Raw genomic sequence first — 16,732 nt, forward strand, 5'->3', positions numbered from 1 at the left:
TATAAAATGATGAATAAATGAGTTTTGTTGTAATATTTATTCTATATTTAAGTGTTTGAAATTTTCCATCATGAGTTTTTTAATTAAAAAATAAATTTAGCTTTAACAACCCAGGGGAAGAGAAGTCCTAAATTTTCAAAATAGTGAGAAGCTTTCAGAATTTTCACCCTAAATATTTGAAGTGTGTATATACCTATATACCTATAGGAATGTTATAGAATTTTTTCAGCCTTATTGCTGCAGTTGATCTGGGCCCAACCAACATTCACTTGCCTTTGAAGGATGTTACAGATCACATCCTAAGCCATTCTCACATTGATCACCAACCTAGAAAAATATTTGAGATAAATCTAATGTAGTGCATTTTCTCATATCTATCACTCACCAAGGTCCTAATATTTGTTTTCCAGGTACAGCAGGTACAGACTGTGCAACAGGTACAGCATGTCTACCCAGCTCAGGTGCAGTATGTGGAAGGAAGCGATACTGTCTATACCAATGGAGCAATGTAAGTTCATGTGGGAGTCTTTTTAATTCTCCCATTTGAGGCCAGAGATCTTCTACAGAACAATTACCATGGTGTATCCAGTCCAGTTGTGCTCCCTCTGCTATATGTCAGCCTGTAAGATTTTCTCCAATAAAGCTTATTTTATATTTACACCACATAGTGTTAGGGATTTGCAGTGTAGAACGGGATTTTATATTATCTCTCTCTCTCTCTATATATATATATATAAAAGCCTAAGTGACCGAATGACCCGTCAACCAGTCGCTATGACGTGCACTGACCACCAGGGGACAGACTCTTAATGCACAGGATCGGGCTCCCTCCTATCTGGATCGGGCCTGCAGGGGTCAGGCTGAAACTGGCTATCCAACATCCCGAGGGGTTCTGGATTGCGAGAGGGTGCAGGCCAGGCCGAGGGACCCCACCGGTGCACGAATCCATGCACTGGGCCTCTAGTATGCATATAAGATCTTTGGTTAATCTCTTCCCACCCCCCATTTCCCTCTGAGATTAATCAGTCTGTTCCATGTTTCCATGCCTGTGGTTTCCGCTCCTGTGTTGAGCATCTGTCTCCTGGTAGTCGGTGTACATCATAGCTACTGCCCATTCAGCCAGTTGGCCGGATACACACACACACACACACACACACACACACAGTATATGTATAATTGGACTGTGTGTATATATATGGTACACAAAATCCAAATATAATGAAATATATATGGAAATTCTTGATTAATGTAGGACTTCAGTTGTCTCTTGCATAGTTCAAAGGGGAATGTTTCCAGGAATATTTTTTTTGCTCTTTTTTTTATGAGGAAAACATATATTTGAAATATGAATATCTAATTTCTACAACACTGAACTACTAGGAGTAAGTTTTTTAAAATTACTATTTTGTATAAGTAAACTATTTGATATTCATCTGAAATAAAAAAGTATTGTCTTCGGCCATGAGACAAGTGCACTGTGTAGTGTCATTTGCTCAGTACCCAACTGCCTCCCTTCTGTGTTTGCACACTCTCTGAGATCTTTTGCTGTTATTATACATACAGGCCCTCCTGTCTGGTCCTTAGAAAAATCAGCCTCTGAAGCACTCCTGACAACTGAGGACTCTTATTAATGTAGATGTTTGACTTGAATTTTAAATATCAGAGTTTATTAAATGAAGATAATGTTTGCTTTATAAAAAGAAAACATCTTTTTTCACCTTTTCTCTTCTGTCTAGAGCAGTGGTTCTCAACCTTGGCTGCACATTAGAATCACCTGGGAATCTTTTTAAAATCCTGATTTCTGGGCCTCATCCTCCAGAAATTCTGTTTCTTTGTTGTGGCCCCACCCCATAACAAAGAAACAGAATTTCCAGAGGATAAGGCCCAGAAATCAGGATTTTAAAAGGATTCCCAGGTGATTCTAATGTTCAGCCAAGGTTGAGAACCACTGGTCTAGAGTATGTATATATTACATATAATATATATCACATAATATCATATATCACATTATATATATGGAAAGATAGAGAGGGCGAGGAAGAGGAAAAAAGGGGTTGTGGGGAGAGAAAGAAGCTTTTCCAAAAACTCCTAGCTCCCTTTTGCTTCCATTTCATTGGCCATAACTGTGTCATCTCATAATCGTTAGCAGCCAGCAATCTGGGAATAAGAGTTGTAGCTTTCGTGTCAATATGCGAGAAGGTGGCAAGGGAAAAGGGTAGTTGGAATGAGTGTTGGGAGAGTTAGCTCTGCAATATCTATCACAGTCATTTATCATTAGTCCAAGGCAGAGTGAGAGATTACTAGAGTGTGACTTTGTGAAAGTTACACAACCTGCTTCACTTTTTTTCTCAATGAGATGGATATAGTTAGCTTATCAGAAGTGCTTTGTGTAATATCTGAGAAATAGTGAATACTCAATAAACATCAATTATTGCTGTTAAATTTTGCACTATAGTTATATTCTATTACATTTTTCTCTCCTATATAGACTCTAAATTCTGCATATTGCCTTGTGTATTTTTAAACTACCTCACCACTGACTTTCTACATAATAGGTAAATGTGTGTGACCAGTGAGTCAATTTATTCACAAAACCTTGGGAAAACAGCATCTCTAAAGTTGACTAAAATTGTATGACCCATTTAAGCACAGAAATGATTCAAAGTAAATATCTCATGCCAACATGTATTTTATATGGCTCATTAGCTCAGTTGGTTAGATCATGACTGATGAAGTCTAGATCATGAGTTCATTTTCCACAGAGTCCAGTTAGCTTTGATCTGGTCTGTATGGGCTCAGATTGTATCTCAACTGCAGCTAGTCATGCCATAAATGTGCACCCTTAGTCAAGAGAAAGACTGATATATCTTTAGAAACCTTTTCTTCCTAACAAGTATAATTTTTTATTAAGATTCTGCAGCATCATTTTCATATTTACATTGTGTTGCCATGAGCTAGAGTCAAAATTTTAGTAGCTAGAGGACTGTGAATATTTTTCTCAAATATAGTAAAAGATTTTTCAACAAAAGCCATTCCACTTTCTTTTTTCATTTTGTAGTGCTGACATTTTACTATATACAATTTTTGTTTCTAATATTCATTTTAGGTTCTTTATATCTCCTCTTTTTATTTGGTATACTTCTTTGTGTGTTAGGAAAGATTATTCCATATTCTTCCACCACACTGAATTAATAGCCAATTAGTGTCTGGTCCCTGACTTGGGGCACAAATTCCTACTTCTGTATGATAATAAATGCTTTTTGCTGATGATACTCCCAGAAGATGGGGATGCCGATCTTTATCATGAGCTTTCAAGCACTCAGTCCATGGCCCAGCCTGTAGCCTGTGCATGCTTAGTCATTGGTGGTCCACTGAAGCTCCTGTCACCAGCATCCCCATGCTGAGTAGCCATAATGCACGGGTCTCACTCAAGAGGTGATGATTGCCCTCACAGAGATGTGTCATCGGTTATGAAAATGTGGAGTCATTATAGTTTGATAATACTGAAGTGTTTACCTGGTTTTCACTGTGAATATGGACATTTACATTCCAGCATGACAGGCTTCACTGGGTGAGTTAGTGAGTAAGCATATATTTAATTTGAACAATTGAGACGTGCTGGGAGTTGGAGTAGAATAACTCTTTACTCAAGGGAGAAGGTAACTTAATTCACTTTTGCTCCTGTTTATTTTATCATTGCCTCTGTAGTAACCCAGGCTACACCATCTGTATATTTTCTTACAATAGTTTTCTCAGGAGGATTTTTCGCAAAGGCTGTCGATATTTTTAATCTTGTCCAATTCTACATATTCTGTCATTTATGATCTTTAATCATTTAGAATACTGTAATTAAACCTTCTGAAAAACATTTCATATCATGTAGGAGTCCAGTTCAGTTGAAATTTCTTGATGTAGCTAAGAAATCAATTTTGTAAATGATTTTCTTCTTTCCCCCCACTCCTTTTTTACTTATTCTTCCTGCACTCACTCCTCCATCATGCTAAGGTAGAAATAAATCATAGTATATCAGGGCCAAATTAAGAAATATTTTAATTTTTTTATTTTAAATGATTTTCTTATATCAAACACTCTTTGAAGCTTATCTCTGTTTCGAAATTATCAATGTTTTAAAATGCTCTAGTGTTCATTGTATGGGTATTTGTTATAATAAGGCTTGACTCATAGGAAGCCATCTCATGTTTTCCTGTTTATATTATAGATTTATCATCAACCCCAGTACAGAATTTATCAAACTGTATTTCATAAAATGTTAGTCCATTCATGGTTACAAAAGCAGGGAAATACTGCATGAAGTTTCCTCTTTTGAGGTCTCTAAATTCCTATTATTAGTCTTTTAAAGGCTCTGAGTAGTCCTATGGGAAAGAAATGTAGTGTTTTAAAATCTGAACCACAGAATTCTTTTTTTTGAATAATCGACACTAATAAAAGACAAACATGCAAATTGACCATACCTTTCCTATGCCTTAAGCCACGTCCACCAACCAATCAGAGCAGATATATGCAAATTAACCCAACCAAGATGGCGGCCGGCAGCCACAGAGCTGGAGCAAACAGGAGGCTTGGTTGCTCCAGTGATGGAGGAAGCCAAGCTTCCCCCCTGCTGCGGCCAGCTCTGAGCTCCACCTAAGGCTACAAAGTTTCAATTATAGAAGGTAAATAAATCCCAGAATAAAAAAAAAAAGAAAAATGGAGAGGCTGGGAGCTTCCATCGCCGGGATGCTTGGCCCCCTGAAAACGGCCCTCAGCCCCTCACCCAGACTGGCCAGGCACCCAAGTGGGGACCCCCAACCCTAAAGGGGGTGTGGCCAGCCTGAAAACAGCCATCAGCCCCTCACCCAGGCTAGCCAGGCACCCCAGTGGGGACCCCCACCCTGAAGGGGGTGTGACCAGCTGCAAACAGCCACCAGCCCCTTACCCAGGCTGGCCAGGCACCCCAGCGGAACCCCCACCCTGATCCGGGACACCCTGCAGGGCAAACCAGCTGGCCCCCACCCATGCACAGGCCTCTATCCTATATAATAAAAGGGTAATAAGCAAATTGACCCTAACAGCAGAACGACTTGGAATGACTGGTCACTATGACACACACTGACCACCAGGGGACAGATACTCAATGCAGGAGCTGTCCCCTGGTGGTCAGTGCGCTCCCACAGGGGGAGCTCTGCTCAGCCACAAGCCACGCTGAATGCTGCCAGCACAACGGTGGTTGTGGGAGGCTCTCCAGCCTCCTCAGCAGCAATAAGGATGTCCAACTGCAGCTTAGGTCTGCTCCCTGTTGGTAAGTGGACATCCCCCGAGGGCTGCCAGGCTGCCAGAGGAATGTCTGACTGCCGGCTTGGGCCCAATCCCCCAGGGAGCGGGCCTAAGCCAGCAGGTGGACATCCTCCAAGTGGTCCCAGATTGCAAGAGGGCATAGGCTGGGCTGAGGGACCCCCTCGAGTGCACAAATTTTGGTGCACCGGGCCTCTAGTATATAATAACATCGCATGACATACTTTGGGTAGTGTTACAATATTAATATATTGACATTGAATAGATTTATTCAAAATTCATAAGTATGCATACTGGACTCAAAATATTCGTTAGTTGAAAATCATGTAGTTAGTACATTTTTTAAAAAATCATCTAGGTTTTTTCTAGATGATGTTTAATAAGCAATCTTAAAAGAGATATTCTTCAAGTTATTATTTTTTTTTTTTGTCTTTTAGTGCAATAGTTAGTTTTAGGATTTGTGGGTTAAATTTTGCTTTTCTTAAATTTATTATTTTTTACTAGAGGCCCGGTGCACAAAAATTTGTGCACTCGGGGGGTACTGGGGGGCGGTCCCTCAGCCCGGCCTGTGCCCTCTCGCAGTCTGGGACCCCTCGGGAGATAATGACCTGCTGGCTTAGGCCTTCTCCCGGGTGGCAGAGGGCAGGCCCAATCCCTAGGTGCAGCCCCTGTTCGGGCTCAGAGCAGGGCCAATTGGGGGGTTGGGGCACCGCTCCCTGTCACACTCAAGGCAGGGTCGATGGGGAGGATGCAGCACCACCCCCTGTCACGCACAAAGCAGGGCTGATCAGGGGGTTGGGGCGCTTCCCCCTGTCACTCACAGAGCAGGGCCTATCAGGGGCGTTGGGGCTCCGTACCCTGTCACGCACAGAGCAGGGCCCATCAGGGGGTTGGGGAGCTCCCCCCTCTCACGCACAGACCAGGGCCGATCAGGGGGTTGAGGAGCTCCCCCGTCACTCACAGAGTAGGGCCAATAGGGGAGTTGGGGCACCGCCCCCTATCACACACAGAGCAGGGCAGATCAGGGGGTTGGGGCGCCGCACCCTGTCACACTCAGGGCAGGGCCGATGGGGAGATTATGGCTCTACCCCGTCACACACAGAGCAGGGCCCGTGGGGGCGGGGGGTTGGGGCGCCGCACCCTGTCACACACAGAGCAGGGCCGATCAGGGTGTTGGGGCGCCGCACCCTGTCACACAGAGCCGCAGGGCGATCAGGGGGTTGGGGAGCTCCCCCCTATCAGGCACAGAGCAGGGTTGATCAAGGGTTTGGGGCGCCTTCCCCTGTCCAGAACAGAGCAGGGCAGATAGGGAGGCTGTTGGCCCGCCCGCTGTCACACACAGAGCCGCAGGGCGATCAGGGGCTTTGGGCGCTGCCCCCTGTCATGCTGATCCCGGTGCCGGGAGGCCTCACGGCTCCATTGATCCCGGTGCTGGGAGGCATATTACCCTTTTACTATATAGGATAGAGACCTGGTGCACGGGTGGGGGCAGGCTGGTTTGCCCTGAAGGGTGTCCTGGATCAGGATGGGGGTCCCCACTGGGGTGCCTGGCCAGCCTGGGTGAGGGGATGATGGCTGTTTGTAGCTGGTCACACACCCTTCAGGGTGGGGGTCCCCACTGGGGTGCCTGGCCAGTCTGGGTGAGGGGCTGAGGGCTGTTTGCAGGCTGGCGGGTGACTGAAGCTCCCAACTGCTCCTTGTTTTCTTTTTCTTTTTTATTCTGGGCCAGCTTTAGCTCTTGCTCCAGCTCTGAGGCCTCTGCTGCTGAAAGCAGGTATCTGGTTTGTTTGGGTTCTTTAATCGAAACACTGTATCAACTCCAGCTCTGAGATCCCGGCTGGCTGAAAGCAGGTTTATGGGGTTTTGTTTAGCTTCTATATTTGTAACAATGTTTCAAACTGCAAGCTCAGAGGCCGGCAGCGGCAGGCGGGGAATGTTGGAATCCTCCATCACTGAAGCAAGCAAGCCTCATGTTAGCTTCAAGCTGCCTGGCTGCCGGCTGCCATCTTAGCTGGCAGTTAATTTGCATATCGCCCTGATTAGCTAATGGGAAGGGTAGCGGATGTATGGCTAATTACCATGTTTCTCTTTTATTAGATAGGATAGGATTATTAACAGTATTACAGATATCCCCCTTGTTTCTCCACCCAGCCAGCCTCCTACTAACAATGGGAGCACTCCTTCAATGGGAAGGTGTGGTCCAAGTCTCTCAGGTGGACAGAACCCTCCTGACTCCCTCTGTTCCATGCTCCACTGGCTCTTCTTCCTGGCTCTTCTGTTGTTCTGGGTTGGGAATCCGTGTGTGGGGTTGAGACCCTGTATTCACAATGGGGAGGGGGGACTTTGCAACTGAAATAGGATATCCCTCCTGCCTCTCAGCTTCTGCACCTCCTTGAAAGGGGCGTTCCCTTTCTGCGTGTCTGTTCCTCTTACTATCTCTATGTGGCTTCTTCAGTGCTCCCTGGATATAATATTTCAGATCCGCTACACTTCAATTGGTTTTTCAGGTCGATTGCTCTGTAGTTTAGCTGTAAATCTGGTTTATGGCTGGGAGCAAGTGCAGCCAGCCTCCAGCTACTCTAAAGCCATCTCACATTTTGCTTTTTTATTAAAATGCTTTCTGCTAGGAAGAAATGGTTATATGGAATTTCTTCCTTTTTGCTCCTACTAATGTACACATTCAAATTGGTGTAGAATCTGGTTTGTGATGTGGATTTTAGGAAATATATGGCTGGTTACTTAGGAAGTTCCTGGAGAGAGAACTGCTCCTTTGTGGGAAAAAAGTACCAAGGTCTGCCTCTAATTAAAAAAGGCCCATTTCATGAACCCCATAGCAATTCCCATTTCTCTCAAAATGGAAGACTTTCAAATATGGCTTCTCAGAGTGTCAGAGTTCGGAAGATCAGGGAGATCATTTATTTCAATTCTTCCACTTTACAGATGAGTAAACTGAGGTTCAGGAGAGGTAAACTAATTTGCCTGGCTAGTTAGTGTATAGAGTTCCTATTTTCTGACCCTGAGTGCATGGTTCTTTTCAGTGAGCAGCAGGTCATAGTCTTTTGGTCTTGAATTATTTGAGTTGTTAGGGGAGAAGAGTTGATTAGTTAAAAAAAATAGAAATTTTTATCTGTTGTACTATTGTATTATTGTGTATTTTATTGTAGATAATTGAATGTGATTTTTTAAGACTAATGTTTTTGTTATTCACATGAATCTATTTTCATGGTTTTTAAAACTCCATCTTATACTTTTACTAGGGGCCCGGTGCACGAAATTCGTGCACTGGGTGTGGGGGGGGGGAGTGTCCCTCAGCCTAGCCTGCCCCCTCTCACATTCTGGGAAGCCCTCAGGCGTTGACCCCCATCACCCCTCCAATCGCAGGATCGGCCCCTTGCCCAGGCCGGACGCCTCTGGCCTAGGCTTCCGGCCTGGGCAGCGGGGACCTGCAGTGGCAGCGGGGGGTGCCACGATCGCGCGGGCTCCGCCCCTGCCCCTGCAGGAAGCCTCTGGCTGAGGCGTCCGGCCTGGGCAGCAGGGACCCACAGCTGCAGCGGCCCCGCGATCGTGGGCTTCGCTTTAGGCCCAGGCAAGGGACCCCTAGCTCCTGGGACTGCCAGCTTCGACCATGCCCAGCTCCCATCGCTGGCTCCACCCCTACTTCCTGCTATCACTGGCCAGGGCGGAAAAGGCACCTGATTCTCAGATCATGGCTGGGGGGCAGGGCAAAGGCAGCCCCAGGGCCGCCTTTGCCCTGCCCCCCAGCTCTTAGCTCCCCCCTGGGTTTCCGATCACTGTCAGTGGCAGGGGGCTTCTTCCTGCTTTCCCTTTTGCCTCCCTGCATTGTGCCTACATATGCAAATTAATCGCCATCTTGTTGGCAGTTAATTTTCATATAGCCCTGATTAGCCAATGAAAAGGGTATTGTCGTATGCCAATTACCATTTTTCTCTTTTATTAGTATAGATATTTAATTTATTTTGTGAATGTAAAATGTTCTTTTAATATTTATAAAATATGTAGAAAACTCTATCATATGTAACAATTTTTCAATATCAGATATTTAGTTCAGTAGCTTTTAAGAGAAAAGGCTATTCTTTGCCCTGTCTGTATTACCTTTTTATTATTTTCTATTAGTAAATTAAATTATACACATTAAGGGCAATTTGTTCTGTGACATTTTTATGTCCTGTATCCAGAATAGTTATACATAATAACACTTTCCCTCCTTTCCTCTCCCCTCTTCTATTTTTTTTTTTTTTTTTAAGAAAGGAAGAAATGAAAGAAATCTACATATGCACTTTTTAGGTTTGGAAACAAGGTGTGTTAACAGTTTTCTTGAATGAACTTCAGAGACCCATATTCAAGTATCATTTCCCTTATTGACTACAGTATAACCTCAGGAAAATAACATTTGCACCAGAATTCCCAATCTGAAAAATGGGGATTAATAGTTAAAAGCATTACTTAATTAACCAGGTCTTATATTACCTGAAAAAGTATATTCACTTTTAGTGTACTTACTCTATAAAACTAACTGAAAAAGTAAAACGTATTAAGTTTTCTGCTTTGAGCCCTGGCTGTTGTAGCTTGGTTGGTTGGAGTATCGTCCCGTATACCAGAAGTTTGTGGGTTCGATTTCCAGTCAGAGTGCATATCTAGGTTGTGCTTTCAATTCCCTGTTGGGGCACATATAGAAGGCAAGCAATCGATGTTCTCTTTCACATCGACAGTTCTCTTTCTCTCCCATTTCCCCCCATGTTACCCTCTCTCTAAAATAAATAAACATACTCTCAGGTGAGGATTAAAAAACTCTGTTTGAACAAAGATTTGAAAGCTAAAGTGAGAAGACTTATATTTGAAAAAGTAGGGAATCACGATATTGTGCCTCACGGAGACTAAAGTCTTTGAGGATATGAGTATAGTCCTTCAGCTGTATAAAGTCTAAGTCTGATTCCTGAAGGCTGAGCTTTATAATGACCAGAAAGTTCTAGAGGACATTACCAACAAATCCTAGTGTGTCACTCAGAAATAGTCAGACTAACAGAGTTGCCTCCCAGGGAATGCTCTGAAGCCCCAAGCTGCTTTTAGTTCAGCGGTGAGCCTAACTTTGGGTACTGGACATACAGCCTATTTGCCTGGGTTAGTACTATGTTCAGCCTCAACAACATACACACATGCTTTAGCTGCCTCAATTTTTTAAGTCCCACTGGAGAATATATCCATCTTAATAATAAAGGCCTGATTCCTGTATCCCTCTGAGTAGTAAAACCTCTCAGGATTGACCCTGTATTCTTCACATTACAGTGAAATTACTCTCAGGGTCATTGGTGACCTCAGTTGTTAAATATAATAGACATTCTTATAGGTTAAATGTTTTAAGTCTCTAACAGTCAACTACCCAGCTACTCTATACTTGAATCACTGCCCCCTTTTGTTTCCTTCTGGCTATATTCTTCTATTTTCTACCTGCGTGAATCCTCCTTAGTCTATTGACCAAACAATTTTTCTGTGGTCTAGACTTTGTGTATGTTTCCTTACCATTCTCTAACAGAAACCACATTTCTTCCACAACAGGACTGTTATTCCTGTGGCTACCTATTTTTAACGTAGCTAATATTTGTCTTTCCCCCACTAGAATGTAAGTTTCAGGTAGGCAGGTACCTTGTTTGTTTACTCTCCATTGTGTCTCTGATGCCTGGAACAGTTGTACTTAAGTCCTCAATTTACATTTGTTGAGTGTGTTAAATAAAAAGAGCATTTAGTGGCAGGTGAGACAGGAGCAGGCTACTCAGCAGTTTAAAATACATAGCGGAAAATGAATGGAACCGAATTGAGATGCTGCTAGCGACAGTATTAACATCGCTTTTCTTTTTTTTATTTTGTTTTTATCGTTTCAGTACAAAATTTTTTGGGGTTTGTGCACATGTATAGGGTTGATCAGTTGTCTTTTTCTCCCCCCACCCCCAAGTACACAGTATAGTAGTATTAACTATAGTTACTATGCTGTACATTCGATCCCCAGAACGTATTCATCTTATAATTGAAAGTCTGTACCCTTTGCCATCTTCCCCCAATTAACCCATACCCCCAGCCCCTGGAAACTACCATTCTACTCTCTGTTTCTATAAGTTTGATTTTTTCGTATACAACATATGAAATCCTACAGTACTTGTTTTTCTCTGTGTAACATATTTCACTTAGCACAATGCCCTCAAATTGCATCCATGTTGGTGTGAATGGCTGAATCATCATCATATATATATATATATATATATATATATATATATATATATATATGAGGCCTGGTGCACAAATTTGTGCACAGGTGGGGTATGGCTAACCCACCCCTATTGGGCCTGGACTGGCTGGTGGGAGCCATGGGTGGTTGGCAGGCTGTCCCTGCCCCCAATCTGGGTTGGGGGCGTGGCCTGGGGGGGAGCAGCGGAGAGGGGGCGGTTTGAGGCCACAGGTGGTTGTCCAGCCAGCCCTACCCCCTGGTCAAACTCCCAGTTGAGGGGATAATTTGCATATTAGCCTTTTATTATATAGGATGTGTGTGTGTGTGTGTGTGTGTGTATGCATGCCACATTTTCTTTATTCATCTTTTGATGAGCACTTAAGTTGTTTCCATGTCTTGGCTATTATGACTAATACTACAATAAACATAGGAGTGTAGATACCTCTTTGAGATATTCATTTCATTTCCTTCAGATATATACCCAGAAGTGAGATTGCTGGATGATATGGTAGTTCTAAAACAGACATATAGACCAATGAACAGAATCGGGAGCCCAGAAATAAACTCATGCATATATGGTCAACTAATCCTTGACAAGGGCACCGAGAATACCCAATGGGAAAAGGATAGTCTCTTTAATAAATGGTGGTGTGTGTGTGGGGGGGGGAAACTATATATCAACATGCAGAAGAATGAAATTGTACCCCTATCTCATACCAATCACCAAAAATTAAGTAAAAGTGGATTAAAGACTTAAATGTAAGACTTTAAATTGTAAGACTCTGGGTGGAAACATAGGGGTAAGGTCCTCAACAGCAGTCATGACAATGATATTTTTTTTATATAAACACCAAAAGCACAGGCAGCAGAAGCAAAAATAAACAAGTGGGACTACATGAAACTATAAAGGCTTGTGAACACCAAAGGAAATCATCAACAAAATGAAAAGGAAACCTGTGAAATCAGAGAAAATTTTTGCAAATCATATATCTGATAAGGGGTCAATATCCAAAATATATCAGGAACTCACACAACTCAATAGCAAAAAAGCAAATGATCTAATTTTAAAATGGGCAAAGGACCTGAGTAGACAATTTTCAAAAAAGACTTACAAATGGCCCACAGGCGCATGAAAAGGTGTTCAGCATGACTATTCATCAGGGAAATGCAAAACAAAACCACAGTGAGATATCACCTCACACCTGATAGGATGTCAGTTATCAAAAAGACAAGAGGAGAGAAAAGGTAAGTGTTTGTGATGATGTGGAGAAAAAGGAACCCTTGTGTACTGTTGGAGGGAATGTAAATTGGTACAGCCACTATGGAAAACAGTATGGAGGTTCCTCAAAAAACTAAAAATAGAACCACCATATGATCCAACTCAGTTTTTCTTAATTGCAAATTTAAACCAGTGACTCTGGGTCAAAATTTTTCATGATCCATTTCTGCCAAAGTTGGTTTAAGTCAGCCGTGGGCAAACTACGGCCCAAGGGCCGGATCCAGCCCGTTTGAAATGAATGAAACTAAAAAAAAAAAAAGACCGTACCCTTTTATGTAATGATGTTCACTTTGAATTTATATTAGTTCACACAAACATTCCATCCATGTTTTTGTTCCGGCCCTCTGGTCCAGTTTAAGAACCCATTGTGGCCCTCGAGTCAAAAAGTTTGCCCACCCCTGGTTTAAGTTCATGAATTCACTTTTTTGACTTCTGTTATCTGCAAATGACCTGTATATGTACTATTATGTGCACCTTTTTGCTGTCCTTCAAAAACTCCTGTAGCAATGGAAGTTGTGGTAATACTCTCATGGATTGCTGTCCCAGAATATAAAACTCCTTTATATCAGAGACTTTGACTTTTTAAAAAGCTAAAATAGACTAAACTAATAGTTGTGAAATGGCACTATTTTTCCTTCATACCTGTGAAGGTTTGGCTTCACATTTTTAGTGAAGTACAGTGGTTCTCAGAGTGAGTTTAGACTAGCAGCATTGACATCACCTGAGAACTTGTTAGAACTGCCGCCTGATCAGGAACTTTAGGGGTGAGGTCCAACAATCTGTGTTTTAAAAAAACCCTCCAGATAATACTGTTGCACACTAAAGTGTGAGAACCACATTTCTTTATTATAGAAATAAAGAATTCAAATACAAAGTAAAGTATAAATATCTAGATATTTTTATAATGATAATAGGCTATATATAAAGTTATGATTTCAGTACTCTGTACATTACTGACATATATAGTAATAGAATACTTATGTGATGAGAAAGCTCAATTAGTTATTGCAAGAATTATTATTGGCTTTTAACATTCATTCTTGCATTTCCTCTTAGTCAGCAACAGCTCAATAAATGCTTTTACTTTTTATTTATTGTTAATAGCCATTGAAATTAACAGAAATAACTGTCTCCTGAATTTAAACCAAGGCAAGTATTTTTTTTAGTTTTGTTGAGTAGTATTTATTACTTTATATTTAAATGATTATTTTTTCATTCTTAGGTAATGATAAAAATTTGTCAGATTACTTATATTTCTTTCTGAATTACTGTTTTCCCTTTGGTGTTTTTCACAAAGTGGCACATCCACTTTGGTATATCTTCTGCCTTCAGTCTGACTTGGAGCACTCAAGAGGAGGTCTATTTAGAAACTCAAATAAGTAGTTCATGCTGGCCAGCCAGAGCCTACGTACCACATGAATGCAGTGAGTTGAATATTGTCGCTACTGCTATGTAGAGCTTTGGTGACTCACATAAAAACTTCACAATGTGAAACTGTTTAAGGCAGGGTTCTTGGTTTCAAGCAGCAGAAACCAACTCTGGGTTTATAAGAAAAACAAAAATAATTATTGAAAGATATTTGGGATTCAGGGACTTTCCAGTAAGTCTGGGGAATTAGGCTGAAAAAAGACAGGTATAGGCAACATTAGCAGCCAGACCGTAGACAAAGCCATACCACAGTAGTCCAGTAAGTACTCCAAACCACTGCACCCATCCCAAACACTGTCCACCATTGCCAGCACTAGCTTCTCATTATAGCTCTAAAAGAGGGCTAGCAATTCCTAACCTGTGTGATGCACTTAGTGGAAATTAAGTGAAAAATACATCCCCCATCTCTAGAAACAATTCTTCCTAATTCCCCAGTTCTCCTAGTTCCCTCATGGCCTCTCAAATATATTTTAAAAATTATTTCTTCTGTCTGCCTTCATTTACTCATTTTCTCAGTTTAGTCCAATCAGGTAGATACTGCTATCCCTACATGGAAACATTTGCCAATTAGGTTACCTCCTATCATTTCATCTAATGAACGTGGTCCAGAGTCATCTCATGTGACCCCAACTGCAGGATTGTACCCTGTTTGCCACTTCCTTCCCCTGATTTCCCATGATTTCTCTGACCTAAGGCTTTTGTTAGAGTTGTTTCTCTGACTCGAACCTTACGTTACCTCCCTTACCCAACCTTCTTACCCCTATCCCAGCTTCAAACAAAATCCAAACCTCTTGCCATAGTCCATACAATGTGCTTCAAGCTTTTTAAACTACCATCCACACTGAGAAAGTTAGATGTTCATGTTATACTCAGGTAAATACACACATACACATACGAGTGTGCACACACACACCATATATCTAAATGATGGAAACAAAGTTCCTCAAAGTAATTCCTATCCTTACTAGGTATAGTGTGCTCTGACCCTATCTAATATCTTTCCCTTTTTTAATGCTATTATGACGAATTAAAATTGTAGATCATGACTCACAGTTTAAAAAATTTTGTTTATAATACTTGAATATTTAGCTTTTACCTACTTTTAAAACCTCATTGCTTTCTAATATTCTTCTCGTTTGTCATAGCCAGCCATAATAGACTTCTAATTTCTTCCTACATGCCCGGATCTTCCCTGTGTTGTGGCTTTTGTACATGCTGTATTCTCTGATATTTTTTTCTTCTATTTTCCATAGGGCTGGCTGCTTTTCATCATTAATTTCAACCTAAATATCTCTTCTTTAGGGGTAACATTCTTGACTGACCTATCTAATATGCTCCTCCTATTTATTATATTTTAATGTTCTATTTTTCTCTTTCATAGACTTGAGGAAATTTCTAATCATCTTATTTTTGTTCCTTTCTATTCACCACTTTCTTCTTATGTTATGTAGCCCTTATGATAGAAGAGGTTATGTCTTTTTTGTTCCTTGTAATCTAGGTGCCACAATAAATGCTCAGTAAATATCTGTTAGAAGAATGAGTACAAAGTATCCTGGAATCATAAAACATTGTACCAGTGTAAGATATTATAATGACCAACATTACTACATTCTGTCTTCACAATAAATTTTATAGTATAAAAATTGCAAGAGATCTTGTTTCCTTAAGTTGACATTTTCATTCCATTGTTTGATTTTATCATTGACTAGCTTATTGGTAGGAGAGGTATTTAAGACCTATAAAATACAAAACATAATTTAGAGATACTTTATATATCTGGAATTGTGGATAAGATACATAAAGTTAAAGAAAACAGAAAAACTGGGTGTACTAATCCCGGGGTGTATGCTGAGGCATGATGGGACAGTAGTAATTTACTGAACTCAATGGATTAGAGTCCTGACATTTACATAGGACTTTACAATACAGTCAGCTGTGAAGAAGCTTCTCTCAGCAAGTGTGCACATATCTGTGTGTGTACAGTTATTATTGCATACATACACAGAACAATGAAAAGATTTCTTTCCTGCTATAGAAATAATATGACATTATTTTCATAACAGCCTGTGGCAATCAATAAATAACAAACAAAAGGAGGAGAGGCAAATCTTTCAAATGTGAACAGAATTGCTTTGGGAATTTAGCTGTTTCAGGAATGTACAGTCCAGAAATAGCTGCTTCCAGTCAGATATGCCAAATATTGAGTTATTTTCTCAAATATACATAGGGTAGGCAAGGTAGGTTTACAGTTGTGAATACGTGAAGCACAGTGTTTATTCTTGTATTATTATTTATTGTATTATTTTCCAGATGAACAACTGTAAACCTACTTTTGCCCCACCCTGTACTTTGAAAATGTCTGGGGAAAATAATGTGCAAGCAATAACTCACATGTATTCATTATACAATATGAAAGATAAACTACTCTGAGGAATCAGAATTAAAGAGTCATTATTTCTAGTACCTATGAAGAACTGCTGTTTTTGCTGTTGGTG

The 16,732-nt window shown here is 41.2% G+C and overlaps 1 protein-coding gene across 4 annotated transcripts in view; it reads left to right on the plus strand.

Annotated features, from left to right (window-relative positions):
- The window catches only part of RFX3 (regulatory factor X3), a 289,374-nt gene that overhangs the window by 178,027 nt on the left and 94,615 nt on the right, over nt 1-16,732 (plus strand). For all 4 annotated transcript variants that reach the window (XM_059656771.1, XM_059656772.1, XM_059656774.1 and 1 more), the window contains exon 3: nt 411-508. In XM_059656771.1, coding sequence (XP_059512754.1) covers nt 411-508 — 98 coding nt within the window. The remainder of the gene's footprint in view (nt 1-410; nt 509-16,732) is intronic.

Source organism: Myotis daubentonii, chromosome 11, assembly GCF_963259705.1.
Source record: "Myotis daubentonii chromosome 11, mMyoDau2.1, whole genome shotgun sequence".
NCBI lineage: Eukaryota > Metazoa > Chordata > Mammalia > Chiroptera > Vespertilionidae > Myotis > Myotis daubentonii.